Genomic DNA, 12,402 nt, shown 5'->3' with positions numbered 1-12,402 from the left:
GTTGGCAGAAACCTAATATCTGATGTCGTTTGCGAAATAGATAAATGAAATAACAGTATCAGTACGTAAAATATTTCATACCAGTGCTATGCAAAAACATTTCCTTTTCAGTTTCATAAAATAAAGTGACAATTGTATCATCAAATGTTTATTAACTGATATATAAAATGCTTCACCACGGCGATATGAAATGATATTTCCTATCTTGACTCATAATCGGAAGTAATTATAATATCATCAAATTTTTATCAACTGATGCTTAAAATGTTTCACAAACGCGTTATGCAATGGCAATTCCTCTCCTATCTCCTGAGCGAAAATAACTATATCATCAAATGATAATCAATTAATACATAAAATGCTTCACAATGGCGCTGTGCAATGGTAATTTTTCTTTTGTCTCATAAGCAAAAGCAATTATAGTATCATGAAATGTTCATCAATCGATCCATAAAATATTTCACAGTGGGCGTTATGCAATGACATTTTCTCTCCTGTCTCATGAGCAGAAGTAATTCTACCATACGCGTACTAATGAATAAAATGTTTAACAAAGGTGCTATTGTATAACATTTCCTCCTTTGTCTCATTTACGGAAGCAACTATTGTATTTTAAAATGTTTATAAATTGATACACAAAATGTTTCACAACGGCTTTATGCTATGATATTTCCCTTCCTGTCTAAGTGAAAGTAATTGTAGTATCATTAAATGTTTATGAAACGAAACATAAAATTTTTCCCAACTGCGCTATGCAGTGACATTTTCTCTCCTGTCCCATGAGCGATAGTAACTATAGTATCTTCAACTGCTTATCAACCGATACATAAAATGTTTCATAATGACCCTCTGCAATGAAGTTTTCTCTCCTATTTCATGAACGAAAGTAGCTATAGTATCAAGTATCATCAAATGCTTATCAACCGATACATAAAATGTTTCATAATGACGCTCTGCAATGAAATTTTCTCTCCTATTTCATGAACGAAAGTAGCTATAGTATCAAGTATCATCAAATGCTTATCAACCGATACATAAAATGTCTCATAATGACGCTCCGCAATGAAATTTTCTCTCCTATTTCATGAACGAAAGTAGCTATAGTATCAAGTATCATCAATTGCTTATCAACCGATACATAAAATGTCTCATAATCACGCTCTGCAATGAAATTTTCTCTCCTATTTCATGAACGAAAGTAGCTATAGTATCAAGTATCATCAAATGCTTATCAATCGATACATAAAATGTTTCATAATGACGCTCTGGAATGAAATTTTCTCTCCTATTTCATGAGCGAAAGCAGTTATAGTATCAAATATCATCAAATGCTTATTAACCGATACATAAAATGTTTCATAATGACCCTCTGCAATGACATTTTCTCTCCTATTTCATGAACGAAAGTAACTATAGTATCAAATGCTTATCAACCGATACATAAAATGTTTCATGATGACGCTCTGCAATGACATTTTCTCTCCTATTTCATGAACGAAAGTAGCTATAGTATCAAGTATCATCAAATGTTTATCAACCGATACATAAAATGTCTCATAATGACGCTCCGCAATGAAATTTTCTCTCCTATTTCATGAACGAAAGTAGCTATAGTATCAAGTATCATCAATTGCTTATCAACCGATACATAAAATGTCTCATAATCACGCTCTGCAATGAAATTTTCTCTCCTATTTCATGAACGAAAGTAACTATAGTATCAAATGCTTATCAACCGATACATAAAATGTTTCATAATGACGCTCTGCAATGAAATTTTCTCTCCTATTTCATGAACGAAAGTAACTATAGTATCAAATGCTTATCAACCGATACATAAAATGTTTCATAATGACGCTCTGCAATGAAATTTTCTCTCCTATTTCATGAACGAAAGTAGCTATAGTATCAAGTATCATTAAATGCTTATCAACCGATACATAAAATGTCTCATAATGACGCTCCGCAATGAAATTTTCTCTCCTATTTCATGAACGAAAGTAGCTATAGTATCAAGTATCATCAATTGCTTATCAACCGATACATAAAATGTCTCATAATCACGCTCTGCAATGAAATTTTCTCTCCTATTTCATGAACGAAAGTAGCTATAGTATCAAGTATCATCAAATGCTTATCAATCGATACATAAAATGTTTCATAATGACGCTCTGGAATGAAATTTTCTCTCCTATTTCATGAGCGAAAGCAGTTATAGTATCAAATATCATCAAATGCTTATTAACCGATACATAAAATGTTTCATAATGACCCTCTGCAATGACATTTTCTCTCCTATTTCATGAACGAAAGTAACTATAGTATCAAATGCTTATCAACCGATACATAAAATGTTTCATGATGACGCTCTGCAATGACATTTTCTCTCCTATTTCATGAACGAAAGTAGCTATAGTATCAAGTATCATCAAATGCTTATTAACCAATACATAAAATGCTTCGTAATGACGCTCTGCAATGACATTTTCTCGCCTATAACATGAACGAAAGTAGCTAGTATCAAGTATCATCAAATGCTTATTAACCGATACGTAAAATGCTTCATAATGACGCTCTGCAATGACGTTTTCTCTCCTATTTCATGAACGAAAATAGCTATAGTATCATCAAATGCTTATCAACCGATACATAAAATGTTTCATAATGGTGCTATCCAATGACAGTTCCTTTCCTTGAGCGGAAGTAAGTATACCATCTTTAAATGTTTATCAATTGATAGATAAAATATTTCATAATAATGCAATGCAATGACATTTCATCTCCTATTTCATGAACGAAAGTAATTATAATATCATCAAATGTTTATCAATACATAAAATGTTTTGCAACTCTGCTATGATAGCCATTTCTTTCTCTTTAGCGTTGAGTCTAAGAATAAAATAAATTACTTTCTAGAATATAAAAACATTTAAGAGCATTTGTCATTAAATATGTATGATACTTTTAGTTTGAAACCGCATTTATAAGCTCATTAATATAACCGGAAAGCCCACGAGTGTCAATTTAGATATGTAATTTCTCTGTTTGGTCAGTAAAAGTATAACTTTTAGCTTATTGATTTTTTCGTCGGCATTGTAGAATCTGCCAATAATTTTTCGTCATTTTCTTATACAATCAAAGCAGAATATGATATTTGGTTCGTAAATGTATTCAAGAGGTATCTTTTAAGTCATATTCACATTTAATTATTTTGAGTTTTAAATAATACTTATTTTTCATCCAATAACATTGCATAAAAATGTTTGTGATGTCTTTTACTTGAATTTGGGAAAACTTTTATATTCTTCTGAGAATTATTCGTCTGTACCTAATTCCTTTGAACATCTTGCTAATAACGTTACTATTTATATAAGTCATTATTATTTTGAAAAGAACTTAAAGTTATGAATATTCTTTGTTGATTCTAATAAAAATTGTTTTCAATAGTTATCGGGAGAAATAAATGGTATGAATGTTTTTTTTTGGGGGGGGGGGTCAGCAAAATGGCATGTTTATTGAGAATAAACCAATCATAAAATTAAAGAAGGAAATACAAGAAGTTTGAGTACAAAGCAGTCAGTTATTTACTGCTTTTAATATATAATAATAGTATTTTGTCAAAAACGAAAGTAAAAATAGTATGTTCATTACCATTACATAAATATTTAAGCTGCAAATTAATATTTAAGGTAGGAATAAGTAGCTAGGCTATATAGATATGACGAATCAATATTGAGTATGGCGAGATTAAGAATATAAAACCCCATCCGATTGCATGAGGAAATAGAGAAAAATTCATAACTGAAAATGAAAGTTTTTTTTTTTTTTTTTTTTTTTTTTTTTTTTTTTTAAACACGAGCCATATTTAATAGTATTAGTAATTAATTCTCGTAATTCATTTTTCTCATTTAAATATTAATATTCGAACTCCAATGTGTTTGCTTTTCTTAACTTTATTTTCAACAAGGATTCTAAAAATATATATTAAAGACTGTGATTACAGAGCACCTTACTTGATCCCAAGGACTCTCTAATAGCCGAATTGATTAAAGTCAATATAAATTTCAATTGCACATGAAAAACTTCATAGAAACCTCTTTCGAGCTTAGATACAGGGAAATTTTTTACGATAGTATTTGACATTCAGTGTTTATAACTAACAGTTTCAGTTATGTGAAGCATTTTGAACAATCTATTAAATATATTAAAGTTCAAATAAAATAATTATTTTCTTCTGGGCTGAAAATAGTAAACAAGGCAAACAGAATTTTTTTGCTGAAAGACAATATTTAATGCAAAAATAAAAATTTTAAAAAAATGAATAAAAAATAGTGAATATTTGCATTAAAAGTTGTTATTCTATCTAGTAATAGCCATTTTATTTTATGTTAACTATTCAGAAAGTTTTCGGTTTTCAGATTATGAACGTCCTATTAATAAAACACAAATCAAAAATGAATTAAATATTGGTACTCTTAGAGTCATTATCTAGATTTTTTGCCATCACATGGAGTGGTTAGCATTGTTGCAGCATAATGATCTAGAAAAAAATATTAATTTTTCACAAAAATGTTCATAAATTATAAAATACGAATCTAGTAAATGAAATAAAATCTCTGGAAAATGATGCTAGATTATCTTTCTTTAAAACTGATTCCAAAGTAAACAAAAATTGTTCATTGTTTTCATTAAAGTTTTATTTCACAAACTTTGATAATCTCATTAAAGGATTACAGTTTGCAAACGTGAACGCTGAATATCACTAGGAATAAGGACACTGGCAAAATGGACATCTCTCACCAGGTACTAGGAAGCATGGACTTCGGCAACGACGAGGAGGTGGACAGTAAAATTTTGCTGAAAGAATGAAACATCAGTCTTTGAATGATTTAAATATGAAATATTCCTAAATACAAATATAAATATTGAATTAAAGAAGTGTGGTAAGAAATTGAAGGACGAAAAAGAGCGGCCTTATTAAAAAGATTCTTAATTCTTCTTGAATTTGAAATAATGACAGAAAAAGGGATTTCACCAAATATATGTAATTTCGAAGAATAATAAATGCGATAAATATTTTTTTTTTCTTAAAACAATTCAATTGATTAAACTTTATTAACTTTTTTCAGTTATTTTTAATTATTGCATAAGAAATGAAAATTTTTAATTTGTATCATTGTTTTGCATATTGTATGATATTTTTTTTCAACTTTTCTTTATTATTTACTAAGCCTTTTATTTGTTCTTGTCATGGAACGCTAATTTGAATCTCTTATAACTCCAGAACCAGTGTCGACAGAGTTCTGAAATTCAAAAATTGACTACGAGGAGCAATTTTAGCACCCGATCCGAAATGTTTTTCCAAATCTTAACTATTCCATTCAGGAGAAATGTTTGAAGAATGATTTTTTCGCATTAGTTTAACATTAGCCATTGTTATAAATAAAAATGCAAACGATTCTGTTTAAAAGTTTATCGCGTTCTTTAAAGTACCGAATGTAACATTGAAGAAAATGAACCATAAATGTAATGACCAGAATCAGAAATGAACCAGAAATGTAATGGCCATTTTTAATAAGTTATCTGAAACTATGTGCTTACTTTGTTTACAGTTGCGCTTTCAAAACGTGTTTCCGAAATGAATAAGGTGCAAATTTTTTCAAAGACTTAGTGAATTTTAAGGCAAAAAAGTAAGAAATAAAATCATTTAAAAAGTTTTATGAAAAGACAACTATTTTATGGGTCTGCATGAAAAAGTAATAAATAAAATATTGCTGTAACGTAAAAAAATCGAGTTTATGCAGTCTCGGTTAATTTTTCAGGTACTATGTTCATTTTAAATAAAATCTATTCTAAAATGCGTTGCAAGAATTTCTTCTCTATCCCCTCGCTCCAATGAGAATCAAATAAGTACTATCGTAGTAAGATTTATTCTGGAGAACTAGATAACTAATAAATAACAAGATTTAATCTGGAAAAAAATAATTAGATTTATTCTGGAGAAATTGCGTTATTGTGTCTGACTTTATTTTATTTGTATTGTGTTAAAAATGTGACTAATTTCGGAAAGCATGTTGATCTATAAAATCGTTCAAACATGTTGCTGATTTAATATAGCGCTAAATTGAATCATATAATTGTACTTCCGGAACTTGGTTGCAGGATAGTATGATTTATTTAGAACGTAAACTTCGCACAATTCAGCACTTTATTAAGAGTACAGCAAATTTGTACCATATTTTGATTCAAAATTGATTAGATTTTTCAGCTACGCACATATATACGCAGTATACGCACAGTTATTACTTACATGAAATTCACTTGTTGTTTTCATCAAATGAGAAGAATAACTCTCCGTAAAATATTCTATTATTTTAAATTGTAACCCAAAAATTTAAAATATTTTTAGTATGGGGTAAAAAAAGATGTTTAAATTTTTAAAAAAATGTCACTGTCAAGTATTTTTACCTGGAGGTGGTGGAGCAGGAGGACACTCACAACCAGGACAAGGTCCAGAAAAATCTCGTTCTACTACACAGCCTGGTGGACACTTTGGGGGAGAGCATAGAACTGGTGGAGGGTAAGCTAGAAAAAAAAATTCAATTATTCTAAAAAAAGTTTGTTCAAACTGTGTAAATCACGAAAACTCAAGCTTTTAACCGAATGTCGTCAACATTTAATCAAAGAAAGAATTTGTAAAACCTATACTTTATATGTAAATGAAGACAATCCTATATGAGGAATGGAAGTGTTTATAAAAAAAAAGAAAAGTATAATAGGACAACATAATATTCTCAAAAGCTGGTTGAAGAAAGTGCCCTCATTCTAAAAAGTAAACGGGAGATCTCCTAACAGAATTTTAATTCTGACATCCGATAAATTTTGTGATTTAATTAATTCATGTACGTCTTTGTAAATATTTTGTCTACGCATACCCTTTCCTCACAGTTACTAGGTAATCACGTATTTCCTCACTTTTTAAAATGACAATTTCCTTCTCTTCAGACTACAGTATCTAACACAAAAGAAGTTATATTGCCTTAAAGATTTGGCATGAACAGAGATCTAATTCCAGACTCCCTTTCTATAATGTCGAAAGTCTCATAAAGAACATCTTCAGGGCCTCTTTTCATGAGGAACTCAAATATCGTAATTCCAATAAACCACGGCTTATACAGATTCTCAATGTTCCTCAGTGGCATAGGATGAAATCTGTCACCATGTTTCGTCGTTGCCACGTTTCTTCTGATAACTGGCCACGGTTGTCAGAAAAAACATCTATGTCGCATCAACGTGGTTCATGATCCCTTTTGTACATTGTGTGATCTCCACGAGGTAATGGACTTGCCTCACCTGTCTAGGTGCCTCGCTCTCCCTCGGAAATCTGTCTGGAAAAGCTACTGGATTGCTTCCTCTTATTTATAGATTTATAGTTAGCTTTTTGATGTTCAATTGTCTTTTAATGCGCCATTGGAAATTAAAAAAAAATAATAAAATTAATAAAATTAAAAAAAAAAAAAAAGATTTGGCATGAAACCGTCTTGCAGAAGCATTTATTGCGAGCTGTAGAGATGACAATCGGCAGAGACAAGAGCATCTGAAATTTTTTCATCAAAACCAAGAAAAAATATTTAAAAAAAATATATTTGTTAAATAATCTGAGAATCAATTAAAACCGGTAATGGTAAAACAAGGAATATAGGAAAGGGTGCAAGAACACTAATTACAGAAGTATAAGTGCTCAAGAGGAATAAGTGCAAAGATAATAATTACAGAAGTACTTAAGAGGTGTAAGTGCAAGAACAATAAGTACACAAGTATTCAAAGGGCATAAGTACAAGGACAATATGTATTGAAGTATAACTACTGTAGAGGAATAAGCGCAAGGACAATAAGTATAGAAGTATAAGTACTTCAGAGGAATAAGTACAGAAATAAAATATATTTTAAAGACCTGGTGGCATGAAAGGCGGTGGAGGAGGGCAATCACACCCAGGACAAGGTCCAGAGAAAGTACGTTGTACGAAACATCCCGGAGGACATCTTGGAGGGGAGCAGAATTGTGGATATTGTGCAAAAACTTCACCTAAAAATGAAACAACATAAATGAATAATAATTCCGTGCAATAATCATTTATAGATACTTTTGTGTACCGTATAGTCATGGATCATAACAAATAGTCGATAAAAATTATTTTTTAACATTGCCGCGCTTTGGAAAATATTTTATAAATACAATCGATAAGTTTCGTTATTTGGATATATCTTAACAAGTTATAACATATAACAACATATAAAAGTATTTTAGATAGAATTGCGCTAATACTTTGATATTTTTACTTGTGAATGAAACCTGTGTAAAAAATAAAAAGAGCTTGTGACTTAGAGTTGCATAAACAACACTCCAATGGTATTTATTTTATGTGTTATTACATATCAGAGTTAAGGAATTATTGCTCAGTTGTCTTGCATAATTTATTAATGAATTAAGAAAAAAAATTATTTGCATAGAAAGTACATTTACAATAGGATATTAGTTTAAATGAAGTCAAACATTTTGTAGTGAATAAATTAAGCATCTTATCAGTTTACATTAATATACTCCAGTATCAAAAAACTATATTCACGTTTTATGCAAAATATTTATTTATTTGATAAACAAATTGAGTTTCGTGGAATTACTCGTTACAAGCGTAAAAATTTTTTAATTATTTTTATTTTATTTTATTTATTTATTTATTTATTTGTAAAATTAAATATGAGCCATAAACCTGCGTAGCAAATAAATCCGGATCGATTTTTAGGAAAAGCAAAATATTGAAATATAGAGAACTCATGGACAGATTACACTTACCTGTTATTTAAACTAAAATACATTTATCCCATAAATGACTCAAATATAAGTCAAGCATCACATTTAGCACAATCAAATGGTCAATTCAAACGTTTGTGGACAAAATTTTTGTGAATTAAAATAAAAACTGAATTAAACAAGGTACTCGTAAATTTTGAAACTGATGATTCATAGAAATTTTGCAGCTTTAATAAGTTTTAACAAGAAATTTTTACTAGGTTCTTTTTTAAACAATATAGTTTAAGAAAAAAGAAATATAATCATTAAAGTTAATTTTTAAGAAATTATCTAAATTTTTGTTTTTAAAATACCATTTCTAAGAAAAAATTCATCCCATTTCGTTAAAATTTGATAGCTCCAAAGAAGAAAAATCGCTTTAATTAAAACTTTTTTCTATTTTTTTAATTAAAACGTCTTTTATTATTTTTTTGGATTAACATTAAATCGAGTATCCTTTATCTTTGTTTAATACAAGGGTAATACATCGATGCCTCTTTTGAGTTAACTATTTTATTTTCTACTTAATTGTAAAAATAGCGCATTTAAATCATCAGTACCCCAGTCTTCACTTTTGGTGAGATATTTTAGAGACAATCTGTATATAAAAATAATTTCCTAAGTTCATAAGCAAATTATACATATTCATTGATGTTTATCTTTTACAGATGAACTTGTAAATGCTTTTCGAAAATTTAACTTGCTTAGAATACATTTGTTAAGGATTGGCGAATGGTGATGAATAAGAGTAATAACTTAAAACTTAATTGAGTAGTACTGCCGATAATGATGCTCAAGACAATAATTTTTTTTTATTGAATTACCCATTCCCTGCTGTTTATAACTTAAAGCAAAGCTTGCATTTTTGAAATTTAGAACTTAACTAAAGTCTCATATAACTGTTATTTTAATTAAAGTCATTTCCATAGATAATTGATTATACAATATTTTCCAATAACACACATGACTATTAAAAAAATGATTTCTAAACAAAATGCAATTTGAACGAACAAATGTTTATTTATAGATCCATTTTGACTAAGCAAAAACATCATAAATAAGCAATTTTGCCGGCATTTATCATGCTTACAATGACTCACTTACTTGTTTGAAATGTTTTAACGTCGTGGTGAGCAATATCGTTTTAATCCAAACGTTAAAACATAATTAGTATTTGAAATACATCTCTGGCTTTTGTGGTTGGGTAAAATCTTCGGCTATCATTCTGAGAATTCGATAGGTCTGCTTAAAAAAATTGCTAGACATTAAAATTAACATTATTATGCGGTGAGGTATTTTTAAATACAAATGAAAGTGCTGTTGTGGCTCACAGAATGGCCTCCCAATGAGGTAACCCGAGTTCGAATCCCAGCGATGGCGAGTCGAAACTAATACCGCATCCGGCTCTCACCGATCACATCGCTGATGCAAAATTTTCTCAGTGGTAGACGGATCATGGGCTAGAGTCCCCTTAAAATCAGACTAACCGTGGGAGGTTTTCCTCTTCGTGTAACGCAAACGTGGGATAGTTGCACCAAAAAGATTTCCGCGAAGGCAAATATCTCCAAATACTTAATCCAGGAGTGTCCTTGTTTTCTGGATTGAGTTCAAAATTACAAGGCTACGGAGTTAAACATTAATAGTAGAAAATTAAAAAATTGTGTCGGCTGTTGAACGGCGGTTATAAAATAAAATATAAATAAAAGGTTTTATGCTTACAAGATCTGTCTAAAACCACCACTAAAACTGCAACAATAGTCAAATAGTTCATTCTGTCCATATGCTCAAAACTAATTTGAGTATCAAAAGTTTGAAGAAATCGTTCTTTATAAACCACGCAAAACATACTACAAGAACAATAATTAAAAAAACCTGTGTCGTTTTGTAATGTTTCGTGAAAATCAAGCCGTTACAAATACTTCAGACTATTCTGTAATGTTGGTATTTGGAATTCAGCGTCCGTCTGTGAAATAGGAGATCATGTTACTGAATAACTTTTCGAATCTGATTCGTTATGCTATAGCAATTTGAGATATTTAAAATGAATCAATAGGTCATTCTGTGTTTCATGGAAAATTGAGATTGTATAACTGAATAGGAAAGAAATATGCGATTGAATAATAACTGTGCTAGTATTATGTCGATATTACGATAGTTGTTTGTAATTATGTAATCGTTATGTAATTTATCATTTCACGGGTGTCGCATGCGTCCAATTTTTGAGAGGGACGAAAAGCTGGACATAGTTACAAAAGTTCTCGACATTTCAATTAAGAAACAAAATTTAAATAAGAAACTAAATTCAAATAAGAAACAAAATTTTTACTCACAAAAAAGTCTTATACCTGCAAAAAGAAAAAAAACATTCTTTATCTCTTTCTGTCTTTACTTAGATAAATTTAAATAGAGGACACATATGATACAATCGAAGACTCCCCTTGTAATAGTAAATGGTGAGTGGTGCCCATTAAATTAGTCGGGTCACAAAGTCCTCAATGTTCTCAAAACAAATCATACCTCTGGGGGTACTAAATTGGAGATTGATCGTTCTCTGGTTCAGATCAAAATTACTATCTGTGGATGAATGAATGGAGATATAAATGGGTCCCCCCTATAAACGGGGTGTGACGTATGTGTGTGGCAGAAGTCGAATTCTTAGAATTAGCCACTGGAAAACAAGACGAAGCGCATTCCTTTGCCTTAATGGCATATAACAACAACTTATGATACAATTGATGATTCATAAACATTTTCTTTATTTGTCTGAATTATTGCTTTTAGTGATTTCTAATTATTGAGGGAGACTAGTCCCCACCAACCCCCCTACAAACAACGCCAATGTAACAGTTAATTTATTTTTCTTCATACAGAAAAATGCATCAAGAGGATGTGAAAAAATTTAAAAACTACTGGTAGGTTAGGGTAATGCTGATATAAAATATATTTATTTGAATATAGATATTTGAAGGGAAGCAGCACTGTAATTCTTTTAAAAAAGTTAATATTTCGATGGATTGCAAAACTAAACACATAGGAGAAAGGCAGGCAATTAGCTCTTCTCTTCTGATACAGTCACCACGTTATAAAGCTGTAACAGATGCTGAAAGTGTTGTCTTTGACTTTGAAGTTCATAGCTACACTTTTCGTTATTTTTAAAACCCATTTTATTGTTTATTCCCCCGCAAATTTAAGAAAATTTATATTGTTTTCAGTTCAATAATTATCGTAACAGGCGTTATAATTAATTTGTGTTTTGATCAGAATACGATTGTTTTTCAATTTATGTGTGTTCCGCGAAATTATGTGGGGAGGGGGGGGGGTAAATTTTAAGCTACGATTTTGGAAATTGCGTCAAATCAGCTTAATTTCATAAGGCCATTAAAATCATAAGTTAATTATGTTCTTAAAACAGTGGGCACAAGAAGAATTTCTGAAGATTGGTGCCTAACTTCTACAGGTTTCATCATATTTATTGAAAAGTTTAGTAACTTGAATAATATTACCTGACCGCCTATAACCTCTGATGTTTGTTCTAAAAATTGGATTTGAGC

General features: G+C 30.2%; 1 protein-coding gene across 2 annotated transcripts in view; it reads right to left on the bottom strand.

The window, feature by feature from the left end:
• Positions 1-4,664: 4,664 nt before the first annotated feature.
• LOC107437141 (uncharacterized) overlaps positions 4,665-12,402 on the bottom strand; it is a 134,821-nt gene continuing 127,083 nt past the window's right edge. The window contains exons 1-4 of one of the 2 annotated variants that reach the window (XM_016049048.4): positions 10,571-10,827; positions 7,955-8,086; positions 6,469-6,585; positions 4,666-4,857 (exon numbers count right to left, since the gene is read on the bottom strand). In XM_016049048.4, the coding sequence (XP_015904534.1) occupies positions 4,763-4,857; positions 6,469-6,585; positions 7,955-8,086; positions 10,571-10,697 (471 nt within the window). In that variant the 5' untranslated portion in view covers positions 10,698-10,827 and the 3' untranslated portion in view covers positions 4,666-4,762. Of the gene's footprint in view, positions 4,858-6,468; positions 6,586-7,954; positions 8,087-10,570; positions 10,828-12,402 lie in introns of those variants that run through there. The other variant, XM_087159755.1, reaches the window with a different exon arrangement.

This window comes from Parasteatoda tepidariorum, chromosome 3 (assembly GCF_982258835.1).
Source record: "Parasteatoda tepidariorum strain Cologne lab strain chromosome 3, Ptep-v5.0, whole genome shotgun sequence".
In the NCBI taxonomy this organism is placed as follows: domain Eukaryota; kingdom Metazoa; phylum Arthropoda; class Arachnida; order Araneae; family Theridiidae; genus Parasteatoda; species Parasteatoda tepidariorum.
This window is presented reverse-complemented; position numbering and strand designations above follow the sequence as displayed.